Source organism: Salvelinus alpinus, chromosome 15 (assembly GCF_045679555.1).
Source record: "Salvelinus alpinus chromosome 15, SLU_Salpinus.1, whole genome shotgun sequence".
Taxonomy (NCBI): Eukaryota; Metazoa; Chordata; class Actinopteri; order Salmoniformes; family Salmonidae; genus Salvelinus; species Salvelinus alpinus.
In genome coordinates, this window is record NC_092100.1 from 46631730 (window position 1) to 46648730 (window position 17001).

At 43.8% G+C, this 17001-nt stretch overlaps 1 protein-coding gene across 3 annotated transcripts in view; it reads left to right on the plus strand.

Annotated features, from left to right (window-relative positions):
- LOC139540183 (ankyrin repeat and BTB/POZ domain-containing protein 3-B) overlaps nucleotides 1-15676 on the plus strand; it is a 164853-nt gene extending 149177 nt beyond the window's left edge. For 2 of the 3 annotated variants that reach the window (XM_071343788.1, XM_071343787.1), the window contains exons 6-17: nucleotides 414-503; nucleotides 1948-2049; nucleotides 3023-3116; nucleotides 3816-3951; nucleotides 4213-4445; nucleotides 7093-7271; nucleotides 9522-9627; nucleotides 10951-11053; nucleotides 12085-12166; nucleotides 13214-13282; nucleotides 13579-13692; nucleotides 13999-15676. In XM_071343788.1, coding sequence (XP_071199889.1) covers nucleotides 414-503; nucleotides 1948-2049; nucleotides 3023-3116; nucleotides 3816-3951; nucleotides 4213-4445; nucleotides 7093-7271; nucleotides 9522-9627; nucleotides 10951-11053; nucleotides 12085-12166; nucleotides 13214-13282; nucleotides 13579-13692; nucleotides 13999-14208 — 1518 coding nt within the window. In that variant the 3' untranslated portion in view covers nucleotides 14209-15676. The remainder of the gene's footprint in view (nucleotides 1-413; nucleotides 504-1947; nucleotides 2050-3022; nucleotides 3117-3815; nucleotides 3952-4212; nucleotides 4446-7092; nucleotides 7272-9521; nucleotides 9628-10950; nucleotides 11054-12084; nucleotides 12167-13213; nucleotides 13283-13578; nucleotides 13693-13998) is intronic. The other variant, XM_071343786.1, reaches the window with a different exon arrangement.
- The last annotated feature ends 1325 nt before the right edge of the window (nucleotides 15677-17001 follow it).

The following is a 17001-nucleotide window of genomic DNA, read 5'->3' on the forward strand; positions in this document are numbered from 1 at the left end:
GTAAGCATATCCAAGAAGTCAGATACAGGTCAAGCTGAGGATTGTTGCCATGTGTTGATGGCTTTGACTTGTGCTCATGTAACTGCGGTAGTTTGGTGAACCACGCTCGCATGATGAGTAGTAACCTTGTCTAAGACCTGAAGAATTGTGTTAGCTCACCGAGGAATTGCCTAGGCTTTAGCTCCACGAGCTAACACAGTATTGTGGGGCACAGGAGATACTGTACGTATTCTAACCCAGATGTAAAGCAGCCATCCACTGTCATACAATACAAAAATGATGTCCTTGACATCTGCTTCATATCTGCCCTATTCATCTCACATAACCCTGAACATCTGGACTATCTGTCAAACAAAACCCTAACTGTAATGTGACCAATGTATCTTCTGACCCCTGACCCCTCTGATGTACAGGGAATGACCCCTCTGATGTACGCCTGTGTGAGAGGGGACGAGGCCATGGTCCAGATGCTGTTGGACGCTGGAGCAGACATCAACAGTGAGGTCAGTGATGATGACAACACCATGTTGTGTAGAATGATTTGTATGTAGCCTGTTCCCAGATCTGTTTGTGTTGTCTTGCAAACTCCTATGCTCATTGTCTCGTTTGGCGTGATCATTCTAATTTATGTGTTGTGAGACAGGAGAAAACCCAGATTGTGTTGTCCCTCATCTGTCCCCACTCCTCTCCTGTTGCCATGCTGTATGTATAGTGAAAAGAGGGTACGAGGGTACAATTTAATGACACACTGTTTACAGTTGAATTACACAGACATAACTGTAAGCTCACCTTTTAGCTATTCCTTTGGTACAAAGAATGAAAAGAGAACATTAAATACTATATTAATATGTTTGAGGCATTTCTCAGGGAAGATTTGGGGGATCTTTGGTTGTAGCCTAGTTATGTACATGTAATGGTGGCCTATGCCTGTTAGTCCTAGTCTTGTTGAGTCACCTCATGACTGTGTAACCCACCAGCCATCACGTCAGAATTCATGTCGGTCATGATAGTGGTAACCCCAGAACAAAGCACTCAACACAACACTCCAGTAGGCTGAGGATGGTTTATGTCATTGGTTATTTTGAACGCTCGTTATCATCACAATGAGGTCATAATGATTCATCTAAATAAAGTTAAATGGAGCACGTGACTGTTTTGATTGATTAGGCAACAGGACACTGTTTGTTGCTTCCGGTATTTCTGAAGAACTGCACACACCAGGTCAAATAGAATAAACATGTGTTACTTCTGCCTCTGTGTATCCTCAGAGTAATTAAGGTCAGGAAAAGTAAATTAAAGCAAAGCAAATTTGAGAAAAGTCAATTAGAGAAAAGCTCAAAATGAGTGTCCGCTTCAGAGACTCTGAGAGTTGCTCGAGGGAATTGTGTGTGCTTCGTTCACGGGTCTCTGCTCAAAGCCTCACATTCATGTGCTCCCAGTTGTTGTCTCAACCCCTGATTGACTGTCTGCCTGAGAGGAAATGTGGTCTAGTTACTGAGGTTAGGTCAACTTAGGTCAGCCTTGGACTCCAGACAGACAGACCAAGGCTGGAAAAGATTGAAAAGTGGAAAGTATCTGAGTACTACACTGTTAAGCAGAACTAGACAGAATCGACTGAGTTTGCTTAGCAACAAAATCTGCAGGATGTCGGCTTTTGCCGCAGGCTAACTAGCTAATTACCTCAGGGTCGTATTCATTAGGGCATGCAATGGAAAAAAGTTTTAAAAGCGAACAGAAAACAAGAATTAGCTTTTTTTATTGTCTGTAAGTCCAAGTAGACCCTCCCTGTTTCAATCACCCCCCCCTCCCCCCGTTTGGTGCCTAATGAATACGACCCAGCTCTCCTTCCTTTAGACTCCCTCCTTTAGCTGCTTGTCTTTGCTGCATAGACTAGAATTGTAATGGCTTTATATCTCTCTCCCCTGAACCTCCCTGATGACTTCCCAGGTGCCAAACACAGTGCACAAGCACCCCTCAGTCTACCCCGAAACGCGCCAGGGGACACCTCTCACTTTCGCCGTGTTACACGGACATGTCCCTGTTGTGCAGGTAGTGATGTCATCCTTTCTCACCTCATTGTGTTTTCTGTCTGTTCTCCTCTCATTGTGCATCATATAGTGTCATGAAGGGTGGGGGTAAATTCCATTTCAATTTAGATAATTCAGGAATATTATTTTATTTTTTATCTTAATTGAAAAGCATTGAGAAAATTTGGAATTAGAGGTTTGGTTTACTTCCTGAATTGACTGAATTTAAATGGAATTGACCCCAATCTTGGTGTCATGGTTATTATTATCATGACATAAATGGTGATAATAACAGCTAAAATGTGTTTTCTCCTAATCCTATGTATGTAATGTCTATTGAATGTCATTGAATGCTGAGTGACCTGAGCTTGAAAACCCAATGGAAACTGGTTGAAATGAAATGTACTAGTTTGAACGATTGTGTGATTCTCTACTTCCTCCTGGTGAAGTGCACGTGGCACACACTGCATTAACTTAATGGAAACAGGACAATCTGTTTGTCCACATTGCTAATGGTTATTAAACACAATGGACTAACATCTCAACGATCTTTCCACTGAACAGCTAAAACTAATTAGCTCTACTTGTTCAATGAAAAGGTGTAGCAGGACTTTTTCCACAGCCTCATCGAGGGGTTTCTGTAGTACATGGAAATCACATGGGCAGAAAGAAGAAAAACAGGATTTGTGGTTGAATAAATGCAGATTTAGTGTTCAGGCTCTTTGGGGTAGAACTTTCCCTAAGCACCTGTAATGTTCACTCAGATTTGGTTGGGGGCTTTTCAGTTTCATAATTTCACACTCCATTTCCCAAGCCATCTGTTCTGCCAGGCTGTAAAATTGTACTATCCAGTATGTGGTTCAGGTTGTGCTGTCTGAGTCTATCTTGGTGATGGGCCACTGATGCTCATACCAACCCTTCAGAGAGTGAGGATAAGTCTGACTCCCCGTTTCTCCCCCCTGCCTTAACCCTGCCTCACCCACTGCCCTCCACAGCTGCTACTGGATGCTCGGGCCAACGTAGAGGGCTCCCTACAGGATGGCATGGAGAACTACACAGAGACCCCGCTACAGCTGGCCTCCGCTGCAGGTACACTACTGGAACAGCATGCGTCTGACAGCCTGCAGCCGACCTTGCACAACCAATGTGGCCAACATCATGATGGCCCTGCTGATAATAACCACAAGATGCAGTGGGATGTTATGAATAGGTCCTGGAGTTTGGGCTGACCACCTGCCCAGAGAAATCTCAGGGCCCCACATTGGGGAAATAATTCAGCACTGTTATAGGTTTCCTTTTTCTGGGAGATCTAGCGTACTCATGCGCACACACACACAGACACCTTGCAGGTATACAGATGTAGGATCTTAGTTTGAGTCAGTTTGCTACAGTAAGAAAATAATCCTGAAGCAACAGGAAATGTGAATTATTATGTGGATTCGAATTAATGGACATTTTTGGTAGGGGTTGATACATTTTTCATTTGGGAAACTCAATTGTGATATTTAAGTGGACATTACAACTTTTTGAAGCCTTTTTAACCTTGAATACACTGCAAGTTTGCATTTCCTGCACACTTCTCAGCAACAAAAAGGTGGTCAAATTAAGATTTGACATCTGTAGGCACACTAGCGAAAATGTTCACACACACAAGCGCACACCTACAGCCTCATGTACACATGCATGGATTGACACACGCACACAACATCGGCAACAAACCATCCTCATACACACATTCTCAGCTCAACTTGACACGGAACTTGACATGCAACATTCTATTCCCCCTAGGTAACTTTGAGCTGGTCAGTCTGCTGTTGGAGCGGGGAGCAGACCCCATGGTGGGAACTCTGTACCGTAACGGCATCTCTACAGCCCCTCAGGGAGATTTGAACTCCTACAGTCTAGCAGCAGCACATGGACACAGGTAACACTTCCATAGTATGATCAAAACACTTTACAGAGAAAACACATCTTTCTCCCACTGCTCTCTCTCTTTCTGCGCCTCTGTCTCTCTGCCTTTCTTTCGCATGTGTGCACACACACACACACACACCAGACACCCCCCTCCCCCCACAGACTCACATTGCATCGTCTTGTGTTGACATCATCATACCTTGCATTATCACTACATTTTCACAACTATCACTACTAACAAATATTTCTGTCTGCTATCCTCCACGTACAGGAACGTGTTCCGTAAGCTGCTGTCCCAGACAGAGAAGGGGAAGGGGGACGTGCTGTCCCTGAAGGAGATCCTGGCTGAGGGGACAGAGGAGGAGAGAGGCCTGGAGGAGAGGAGCCCCTCCCAGCTGGACCTGGTCCGGACAGGCAAGGCCAAGCTCAAGGCCCTGAGAGAGGCCATGTACCACAGCTCTGAACACGGACATGTGGATATCACCATCGACATACGCAGCCTGGGTGAGTGCATACTTGGTAACACTTTATTGGGATAGTCCATCTATATGGTATAGATCAGTGGTGGCTAGTGGCACTTTAAGTCGGAGGACAGGCTAATGGCTGGAACGGACTGAATGGTATCAAACAAATGGTTTCCATTCCATTCACTCCATTAAAACCATAATTATGAGCCATCCTCCCCTCACCAGCCTCCTCCGGTATAGAGGCTCAATAAACAATCAATAGACCAGATCAGTAACATGTCATGCATGTTTGTGACCTTGCAACAGGAAATGATCTACAGATGTTTGACTTTTCACCCATGGACTTAGTTTCAAATCAACTGCATATTTGTAAACAACATATACATTCTGTAGGCCTTCACAGTAATTACAGTATAGATACGTGCAGCCTTTGTCAGTATACTAGATATACATTCTCACCCTATACATTGTAATCTAAGAGATCTAATAATCTGGGGTCATTGCATCCCAGTCACATGAGGTTAGCTATAGATTTTCTGCCTGTGTTGTTGTCGTTTTCCCACTGGAATGAAGGCCTGGCTGTTTGTGTAACAACCTTGTGTTTTGTTTCCCTTTTGTCTCCTAGTTGCACTGAGCTCTGTTAGTGTGTTCTCACTTCAATCACTCACACTTCAGCCACTTAAAGCCTATAATGTTAAGCAAAGATCTTGTAGTTTATTGACAAGATACAGTACCAGTCAAAAGTTTGGACACTTACTCATTCAAGGGTTTTTCTTAATTTTTACTATTTTCTACATTGTAGAATAATAGTGAAGACATCAAAACTATGACATAACACATATGAAATCATGTAGTAACCAAAAAGGTGTTAAACAAATTCTTCAAAGTAGCCACCCTTTGCCTTGATGACAGCTTTGCACACTCTTGGCATTCTCTCAGCCAGCTTCATGAGGTAGTCACCTGGAATGCATTTCAATTAACTGGTGTGCAAATAAGTTAATTTGTGGAATTTCTTTCCTTTGTGCGTTTGACCCAATCAGTTGTGTTGTGACAAGGTAGGGGTGGTATACAGAAGATAGCCCTATTTGGAAAAATACCAAGTCCATATTATGGCAAGAACAACTCAAATAAGCAAAGAGAAACGACAGTCCATTATTACTTTAAGACATGAAGGTCAGTCAAAACTCTGAAAATGTCAAGAACTTTTAAAGTTTCTTCCAAGTGCAGTCGCAAAAACCATCAAGCGCTATGATGAAACTGGCTCTCATGAGGACCGCCTCAGGAAAGGAAGACCCAGAGTTATCTCTGCTGCAGAAGATAAGTTCATTACAGTTACCAGCCTCTGAAATTGCAGCTCAAATAAATGCTTCACAGAGTTCAAGTAACAGGCACATCTCAACATCAACTGTTCAGAGGAGACTGCGTGAATCAGGACTTCATGGTCGAATTGCTGCAAATAAACCACTAAAGGACACCAATAATAAGAAGAGACTTGATTGGGCCAAGAAACACGAGCAATTGACATTAGACTGATGTAAATCTATCCTTTGGTCTGATGAGTCCAAATTTGAGATTTTTGGTTCCAACCACTGTGTCTTTGTGAGACGCAGAGTAGGTGAATGGATGATCTCTGCATGTGTGGTTCCCATTGTAAAGCATGGAGGAGGTGTAATGGTGTGAGGATGCTTTGCTGGTGACTCTGTCTGTGATTTATTTAGAATTCAAGGCACACGTAACCAGCATGGCTACCACAGCATTCTGCAGCGATACGCCATCCTATCTGGTTTGCGCTTAGTGGGACTATCATTTGTTTTTCAACAGGACAATGACCCAACACACCTCCAGGCTGTGTAAGGGCTATTTGACCAAGAAGGAGATTGATGGAGTGCTGCATCAGATGACCTGGCCTCCACAATCACCCGACCTCAACCCAATCAAGGTGGTTTGGGATGAGTTGGACTGCAGAGTGAAGGAAAAGCAGCCAACAAGTGCTTAGCATATGTGGGAACTCCTTCAAGACTGTTGGAACAGCATTCCAGGTGAAACTGTTTGAGAGAATGCCAAGAATGTGCAAAGCTGTCATCAAGGCAAAGGGTGGCTACTTCAAAGAATCTGAAAATATTACAAATATTTTGATTTGTTTAACACTTTTTTTGGTTACTACATGATTCCATATGTGTTACTTCCTAGTTTTGATGTCATCACTATTATTCTACAATGTAGAAAATAGTAAAAACAAAGAAAAACCCGTGAATGAGTACTTTTGATTGGTACTGTAATTCACAGAAGACAGAAATAGAACAAAACTGTTTGACATAGAAACACCGGATATTTGTCAGGTTTAAAAAAATAATAATAACGTTATTATTGAATTATTAAACATTCCACCCATGAGGCTAAAAATTGCGCTTTTGGTCATTGGCAGCAGGAAAGGGCTACGGGGTTCTTCGCCTGTCCCCATAGAACCATTTGAATAACTGTTTTTGGTTGCAGGTAGAACCCTTTTGCCTTCCATGTAGAATCCTTTCTACAAATGAGTTCTGTAGAACCCTTTCTACAAATGGGTTCTACCTGGAACCCAAAAATGGTTCTTCCTGGAACCAAAAAGGGTTCTCCTATGGGGACAGCCGAAGAACCCATTTGGAACCTTTTTTTTATACATATTGCCTCTTGGTGTGTCTCAGGAGTCCCCTGGACACTGCACACCTGGCTGGAGTCTCTCCGGACATGTTTCCTGCAGCACCGGAGACCACTGATCCAGGGCCTGCTCAAGGAGTTCAGCTGTATCGAGGAGGAGGAGTACACACAGGAGCTCATCACCCACGGCCTGCCACTCTTGTTTCAGATCCTACGAGCCAGCAAGGTGACTGGATATCAAGGCCTCTATTCAAAAAGTGTCTCAGGCGATTGCTGATCTAGGATCAGATCCCACCTCTTATTCATTATGATCTGAAAGGCAAAACTGATTCTAGATCAGCACTCTTACTCTGAGTCGGGCGCATGTCACTGCTTTTCTCCATATCCACATTCCACTTTCTGTCAACTTTCAACCATATTGTTGCGTAGGGAAATTAGCTTTGCAGGAAGATCATACAAAAAATACACACATTAGAGGAATTTCGAAGGGCAATTCACAATGTGAAGGTTGTCATCAGATCCCAACACACAATCACTCTCTGGCCTGTGTCTCCATCTCCATGTGCCCCTCTTTGTCTCCTTTTCTCTCCTGACAGTGAAGATAATAATGTCTTCTCTCTGCCTCACAGCCAGACCCTGAAGAGATAACCTATAGTTGTTCTAATTTCCTCCTATGGGCACTGGTTAAACATGGTGCACTAAATACGGAATAGGGTTCCATTTGGAACTCAACCTATTTGTCTTCCTGTGATTATATAATACAGCCCGTAGCTTCACAGTCACTGACAGAATCACCCAGAGGCCCAATTCAATTAGTGCCTTGATTTATGATTTATGCCCTCCGGTTCTAACTTACGTACCCATTCTTGAAAAACCCACCTTCTCTCTTTTTCTCCTCAAGATTCACTGCAGCATTAGATCCAACAGAATATCTCAGTAATATATTAGAACTAGAATCTCCTATTTTGAGTCTCACAATAGAATGCCTTTCATTTCCAATCTAACTTTTGGTTTTGGCCTGTCATGTAGTAGGGTGTGTGCATTATTGCTGGGAGAGAGAGCAGATGAACACACACATGCACATGGGCACTCACAGACAAACACACACATACACACTTAAGCACACACACACTTATGCACTCTCTCTCTCTCTCTCTCTCTCTCTCTCTCTCTCTCTCTCTCTCTCTCTCTCTCTCTCTCTCTCTCTCTCTCTCTCTCTCTCTCACACACACAAACACACACATGGACACACATTGCCCTCTCCTGTCCCATTCCAGCAGCCGCCCTTGTCCCTGTCAGGGTTGATCTATGGCGGAGGCAGTGACCCCATCTCTCTGAGACCCCAGGGACCCCGTCACTGTTTGTCCTGTCATATCCCTGCTAATGATGTGTGACTTCAAGGTAGAACACATTCATCTTCCTCTAGCCAGACTGAGTGTGTGCCAGTCTATTCACACCTCCTTGTTCTCCTTGTTTAACACACACAAGGGAAGGCTGACGCACAACAGAGAGGGAGTGACACAGAGAACATTTGTACATTTGTTTTTCTGTTCACGATGTGATATGAGAATTTGCCTGTGTTATGTTTCAGTAGTTCTACTGTGTCTCTCAGGAGAGTATACATCAGGTATCTGTGTGACACATTTTAATAGCTTTTGTTTGTACAACTACGCGAGCTCAGCCTCTGCCTGGAAAGTTTAAAAAAAACACATGAACCTCCTTGTGGAGTGAAGTGGCTGGTAATTGATGTTGGAGGCGTCATGCTAGCGTGGTGCAGGGAGGCAGATTTGTTGAATACACAGAGGAATTGTTCTATAAAGCGCACCGGTCCATTGTGTATGCGTGCGTGTATGTGCGCGCGTGTGTGTGCATGCGAGTGTGCGAGACGGGTGTGTGCATGCTACTACCCCTCTACCTTCTCTGCCATAGTTGTTCTAATTTCCATAGGCTCTAGTACCACACACAGTGACTCAGACACACCCTCCGACAGGAGAAACCCATTCTGTCCCTGGAGACGTCTCACGCTCAAGCCCGACACATTATGTTTATCATCGTCGCGTGGATATACAGCACAGACAACAACATTATAGCTACTGTACATCAGTGTGATACTCACCCCATCCACGGATAAAGGGTGGGTCACCTGATGTCTGCAAGTGGCCTTTACTAATGGTTGACTGTGAACTACTGTGCTTGACCAGTTAGTCGCCTTTGTGACTTGGGATATTTGAAGATTTGTTAGTGAATGTGGTAGTGGATATCTCTACATGAATATGCCTTTTAAATGATGGGTATGGAGTAATCTCGGAACCCAGAACTAAATTCTCTCATAAACGCTGACCTCCGACCTGCTAATGGATTGCGGGTGTTGGGAGAGACTGGGTATGGAGTGTTGTATCTAAATACACATGTATTGTGGGTATGGAGTGTATAAAACCAGTCTGATGTCTAACCCCTCGTGTCTGTTATGTTCCAGAATGAGGTAATCAGCCAGCAGCTGTCAGTGATCTTCACCCAGTGCTACGGGCCATACCCCATCCCCAAACTCACAGAGATCAAGAGGAAACAGACCTCACGCCTGGGTGAGCACTAGAATTAGGATTTTGACACTTTGCAGCAATAGCTAGACTTCTACATATACACTACATGACCAATAGTATGTGGACACCTGCTCATCGAACATCTCATTCCAAAATCCTGGGTATTAATATGGAGTTGGTCCCCCCTTCACTGCTATAACAGCCTCCGCTCTTCTGGGAAGGCTTTCCACTAGATGTTGAAACATTGCTGCGGGGACTTGCTTCCATTCAGCCACAAGAGCATTAGTGAGGTCGGGCACTGATGTTGTGCGATTAGGCCTCGCAGTTGACGTTCCAATTCATCCCAAAGGTGTTCAATTGTGTTGAGGTCAGGGCTCTGTGCTCACTCCGATCTCGACAAACTATTTCTGTATGGACCTCGCTTTGTGCACGGGGGCATTGTCATGCTAAAACAGGAAAGGGCCTTCCCCAAAATGTTGCCACAAAATTGGAAGCACAGAATCGTCTAGAATGTCATTCATTGTATGCTGTAGCGTTAAGATTTCCCTTCACTGGAATTAAGGGGCCAAGCTCACACTTTACAGTTGCCACAATGCATTTGGGCAGGTAGTGTTCTCCTGGTATCCGCCAAACCCGAATTCGTCCATCTGACTGCCAGATGGTGAAGCATGATTCATCACTCCAGAGAAGGTGTTTCCACTGCTCCAGAGTCCAATGGCGGTGAGCTTTACACTCCTCCAGGCGACACTTGGCATTGTACATGGTGATCTTAGGCTGCTCGGCCATGGAATCCCATTTCATGAAGCTCCCGATGAACAGTTCTTGTGCTGAGGTTTCTTCCAGAGGCAATTTGGAACTCGGTAGTGAGTGTTGTAACCGAGGACAGACGATTTTTACACGCTATGCGCTTCAGCACTCGGCGGTCCTGATCTGTGAACTTGTGTGGCCTACCACTTCACGGCTGAGCCATTGTTGCTCCTAGACGTTTCCACTTCACAATAACAGCACTTACAGTTGACCGGAGCAGCTCTAGCAGGGCAGAAATTTGACGAACTGACTTGTTTGAAAGGGTACCACGTTGAAAGTCACTGAGCTCTTCAGTAAGGCCATTCTACTGCTAATATTTGTCTATGGAGATTGCATGGCTGTGTGCTCAATTTTATACTCCTGTCAGCAATGGGTGTGGCTGAAATAGCCAAATCCACTAATTTGAAGGGGTGTCCACATACTTTTGTATATATAGTGTATCACACTGCACAGATTCACATGAACATAGAGACATGTGCCATCTGGTGGCTAAAGATAGTAATAAACTGGGTATTCAGAAGTGACTTGCAATACATGATGAATCTGTGTGCCTTCCAGACCCTCACTTCCTGAACAACAAGGATATGTCAGATGTGACCTTCCTGGTGGAGGGCAAGCCCTTCTACGCCCACAAGGTCCTGCTCTTCACCGCCTCCGGCAGGTCAGAACGCTGCACTGCACTCTCTCACACAGACACAGACACACAGGACAAGTTTTCCGGACACAGACTAAAACACACTTTCAACGGAGATTCTCCAATCATGATTTCTAATCTTGGATAGGCTTAAACTGCATCTGGGCATATTCCTACATTTCCCCTTGCCCCTAGATCTGAAATGATTGGATAAGTGTAAGTGAAATGGTATAAATTCCCCTCAGATAGGGGAATCTGAGGGAAAGTGAGAGCTTTTCCTGATCAGGTCACTAAAAACTCCTGTCCCCAACTACCCATACATAACTCAAAATCATTAATGCCGAGGTCATTTGATCCCTATATTTCAAATGTGCTTGTGTTTCACCATATAGATCTGGATACGTGCGCCATCTGTACTCTGCTTACACCATTGACACACACACACACACACACACACACGCACACACACACACACACACACACACACAAACACAGCGATTGCACATTGGCTACACAATGATGAAAAATATGACTGACTGCAGATATGTGTAGAGACTGTATCTATATTGTCAGTGCGTTGATCCATAATGTCATTTTCTCTGGCCTTTGGGACCCTAAGAATACTCTCACTTCAGATCCTGTCACATGTCATTAAGGATGATTGACCCGATAGGTCATACAGTGAGTGAGGGCTTGTCACAAGATGGTTGATGTCCTTGACAATGCTCTGTTGACGTGTTCTGGAGATCTGGTGGTATGTGTGAGGGGCCTTGTAAAAACATGGATCATATTTTAATGGATGGGAACCATTACCTTATCTATACCGTAAAATACACAGTTTTTTCAGTCAGTGTGTTTTACTCTGTGACATAGAATACAGTGTATGACTTGATCACAACAGTGATTACGGTTTTCATTGGTCAAGTGTGAAGACCATGATTGAAACGATTGTGAATCAAGGTTTATTACGGTAATATCAACCAAGATAAGGTTTCTAATTCCTCATTTTCTCTATCTGAGTTGTATTTATCTCTGTCTTTCTCTCTCCTCTCCTCAAGGTTTAAGTCTCTTCTGGCGAACAGACCAGCTGCTGAAAACACATGTATTGAAATCAGCCACGTCAAATACAACATATTCCTGGTATGTTCAAAGAGAAAACAACTGTTCTGTTTACTTAGATATCTGTTTTCCCCTTACAATCTGAACATATCTATACATAGATCCAGAAACCATCCAGACACGTGCACAGATCGGGCTCTACCTGTGCAGACCACATGCCCCTTTCCCCTTCCAGTTTCTAAAGTGCCCTTTTATTGTTGCTCTGAACCCACTGTCCGCAAGTCGTTGTTAAATATGTGTAATTTACAGTGTTGGGGAAGCTACTCTGAAAATGTAGTTTACCAAGCTACCAATCACTTCACCCTGGAAGAAGTTAAGCTACACTACAGCTACACTTAAGAAACATATCGTTGACTTAACTAAAGTTACTTTGAAAAAGTAGTTCACTATATCCAAACTACTTAAATGTTCAATATGTAAATCTGAAATGTCGTAGACTACAAATTGCATGAACAGATCATTTCTGGGTCAGATGTTAACAGAATGTGTCCATTTAGCCTAATAACCACAACAACTCTGTTTCAAGTGAGAATTAGGCAGGTCTGATGCTGAAAAAGAAAGTCAATTCTTACCTACTTTACTCATATTCTCTTGTTTAGTTCCTGTAGTTAGCTACAATGCTACATGGCAAAAAAGTATTTATCTACTGAAAACACTAGTGGATTTGAATGTAGATGAACTACCACCAAGTCAAATGTAGTCCAATTACTATCTGAACTACATATAGGTCACGACTCCCCAACACAGGTCATTTAATTAGCCATGAAGATTTGGCCATCTATTGCTTTTATGTAACTTAATAATCAAAGTCATAATTGCTGTGTCTGTCCGGTTCGTGCAGAAATTATTTTATTTTGGGTGCCTTTTCTTTTTTATGAGTACCTGCCCCTTAAAAGGTCTGTGCACGGCCCTGCATATATCATACAATGTTGTGATATGTTGTCAAAATGGACTGTTCATACAAAAAAAAAGAACCCACATTATTTCCCATGACAAATCCATTTCCAGGTCGACTGAGTCTAGGTTTTATGAACGTTGTGTAAACGTCAGTTCTCACTACTGTTACAGCTGGTGATGCAATACCTGTACTGCGGTGGGGCGGAGCATCTGCACATTAGAAACACAGAGATTATGGAGGTAAAACTGGTACAGTAGCTCACTTCTGGACATTGTCAGTCATGCTGAGTCATAACCTCTACGATGCAGTGAATCCTAGACTGATATGGATGCATGAATGTAGATACCTGATATGAGAAGATTAATATTCTATTTGTCACAGTTCGTTAGAAGCAGTAATACAATATATGTCCAACAATATGTAATACTTTACCTAGCCTGGACCCAGATCTATGTCGTTGTGACCATAGGTCAGGAGTTAAGGCAGCACAAATAGATGCCACCAGGCTATAACTCCTCTTTTCTGGTGTGTGCAGCTGCTGTCAGCGGCCAAGTTCTTCCAGCTGGAGGCGCTGCAGAGGCACTGTGAGGTCATCTGCTCTAAGAACATCAACACAGAAACCTGTGTGGAGATCTACAGCCACACCAAGGTGAGAGGGTCGAGTTGAGTTGAGAATGGATGTTTATGTGGATGGTTGGGTTTGGGAGTCACCATGTGCATGTCTACTGTCTATCCATGTATGTGTGTGTGTGAGGCCGTAGGTGTGCGTGTGTGTGTGATCATGTGTAAACATCTTTGCCTGTGGTTGCCTGCCTGCTAGGTGTCTCTGTGTTTGTCTGTGCTGCTGCAGTACGCACTGTAGGCATGTGTGTGCGTGTGAGCAAAAATGAATAGGTTTGGCATACATCTCAAACTAGGCAACACTCATCTGTTCTCCAACCTTTCGCTCTATCAGTTCCTGGATGCCCCAGAGTTGGCTGCCTACATCGAGGGCTACTTCCTGAAGAACATGGTGGTGCTGATCGAGCTGGAGCCCTTCAAAACGCTGCTGTACGACACGCCCCCAGGCAGCCCCGCCACAAACGTACTGCTGGACCTGGAGAAGACCCTGGGCATCCGCATCCAGTCCATCCACCTGTCCTCCTCCAAGGGCTCCATCGTCTGATTGGTTGATTGATTGGTTGGTTGGTTGATTGATTGATTGATTGAGCTGCTACTGGGACTGGAACTGTCTATCTGTCACCATTGTCCCCAGTACAATACATACCTGTACTGAACCACAATCGACAGTAACGCTATTGAATCACTTGCTGTGCTGACTCACGTCATTGCCATTCCCCTGCAGCCTACTGAGCCTAGGTCCGAGCAGTTAGGCGAAGTGGACAGCACTGGAACCTCAGAAATGTCCGTAGAGCTGTAGTAAAGCTGATTGATCAAAGCAATAGTGGGACTATATCGCTGAGACCCAGTGAGAAGAGTGTGTGTGTCTGGGATCATTTGTAAAGCTCCAGTCAACATTGCTTCGCTCCTTGACATTAGTCTCCAGACTGCAGTCAAACCTGCCATTGTCCACTTGTATTCTGGACAGAATCGTTGTTGGTACTTTTCTTAGCATTGTTCTGCAATCCTACATAGCTTTATAGTCTATTTATGACTGGACCTAGCCAAACTAAACATAAGAGCAGACCTGGGTTCAAATACTATTTGAAATCTAGTCTGCCCGGAGTGTCAGATGGGTGGGGTTTGCACTTTTGCGACTAATCTATTGGTTCCATTGCGACAGGGAAGCTCAATCGCCCAGTACTTAAAAGGATTTAAAAGGATTTCAAATAGTATTTGAACCTAGGTCTGTTAAATGTAACGGTGATATATGGACATACTGTTTGTCATGTGTTCATATGTTTCAAGGGAGTCATGCAAAGGAGAGAGGTATTGGGAAATTCTTCAAGCTACGTTTGGGAAAGCAGGAACACATTTCCTTCCTTCGTCCGCTGTTAGAACTGTGTAAATATTGTGAATAAAACACAGAGCTTTGGCTCTTCCTGTAAGTTAATGTATATATCCTACAGATGTTTCTTCTCATGCGTCTCACCATTGAATATTGCTGTAAAAAACAAACGCTCTTCTTTTCAATGTGTTATCGTTCTGTATGTTTCAAGTTGCATGTCACGAGAATGACTGTTTTGTTTGTGTTCAGTTTGGTTTAAGAGTGGCATGAGACTGTAGGAGTGAGTGGGAGGGGTATAGGAGTGATACTGTCAGCATGCATCTCTAATTGTGTAGAAGTGTACTGGTGTCTTCATTTCAGGGGAGAACGACGAAGGGCCTGGATCTGTATTCAAAAAGTGTCTCAGAGTGGTAGTGCTGATCTAGGATCAAGCCCTCCTGTCTGTTTCGTCTTATTCATTATGACCTAAAAGGCTAAAACAGGCCCTAGATCAGCACACGTACTCTGAGACATTTTATGGTTAGGGGCCTGGTTCAAAATATTACCAGGGTCTTAAACCGGTCTTAAATCTTAAACCGGAGAAGCGTCTTTTGTGTTTTCCAGACATTGTGAAACCACATGTAAATGTGTGACTTAATATCTGTTTCCTCTATAAAGATTAATATAAAGAGTTATATGAATCCTCTCTCGACTGGTACAATTCTTGGCTCGACAACAATCTCAACAATTTTTCCTGCTGTGAAACCTTCAAACCTAAGTAAATGTTTTCCAGTTGTTGTTGGAACCTGTGGATTTGCCCTCTGGTCTTCTGTCATTAGCTGGATCCCCCATGGTGGAAGGTTTGGATGGTTGTCTTCGATCCCAGCTAGGGAGTTGGTTCTGTGATACAACCACACACTTAGCAAGCTGTTCTACAGAGAATGAGTGATTTTTTGGCTGCATCCCAATTCTCCACCCTTCTCTCAGTGTGCACTTGCTGTCTTCCAGTCATGGATTTAAAAGTGGTGGAAACTGCCTCCAGCCAATGCTTATGCCAATCCAATGGTTTTAAATCCATGCAAGTGCACACTTTGGGAGAAGTTTGGAAAATCGGGATGTAGCCTTAGAATACAATCCTGACAACGTTGTCTTGTGCTACTGTTCAACCCATCTGTGATCATTAGATGTGAATGCCTTTAGCCTGGTCTCCAATGTGATATGATCCGTCTCACTCCACGAAAGGGGGTGTATCAGTTTGGATTCTGGGCTAGAATGTCTGCAGAGCACTGCTGGAGCCCAATAGACAGGATTCAGTGCTGGGAACATACAATGCACAGTGTAAATAAGGCAGTATACAAACAGGATTGTGATATTATTAGCAAAGTAACTCTGTGTCTAGAGGGAGAGAATACAAGTGGTCAGAGATAAGTAGTCAGCATTCGAGAAGGATAGAGAAGAGAGAGAGAGAGAGGCAGCCAGTCAGAGAGAAGAGAGATGGAGTTTAAAAGGGAGAAGAGAGAATCAGTGCCATTGTAACAGCAGTGCAGAGAAAACAGGCGTGTCATTGTACTTCGCTCTTCTCTTCTCTAGTCAAGAATCTGTGGTTCTACTTTACGGAACAGTGCTATAGCATCAATGAACTGCTGCATAATGGACTCCTAACTCTACTCTTTTCCGTCTCCACAGTGTTTTCTCCCTTGGCTGTTTATGTGACAGATTGTTTAGATTCATTGTGTAGTTGGATGTTATTTATTATCAAATTGAGGCCACCATGCTGGCTGCCAGCCTGTCTGTCCTGTCCTGTCCTGTCCTGTCCTGTCCTGTCCTGTCCTGTCTGTCTGTCTGTCTGTCTGTCTGTCTGTCTGTCTGTCTGTCTGTCTGTCTGTCTGTCTGTCTGTCTGTCTGTCTGTAGCAGCAGCAGCCAAGTGTCTGGCCTGCCAAACAACATAATGAATCAAAATAAAACCATTACTCCTCATGTGTACAACACGGCAGGACTATAAGGACACCCCAGGTTAGTTTCCTCTGTGT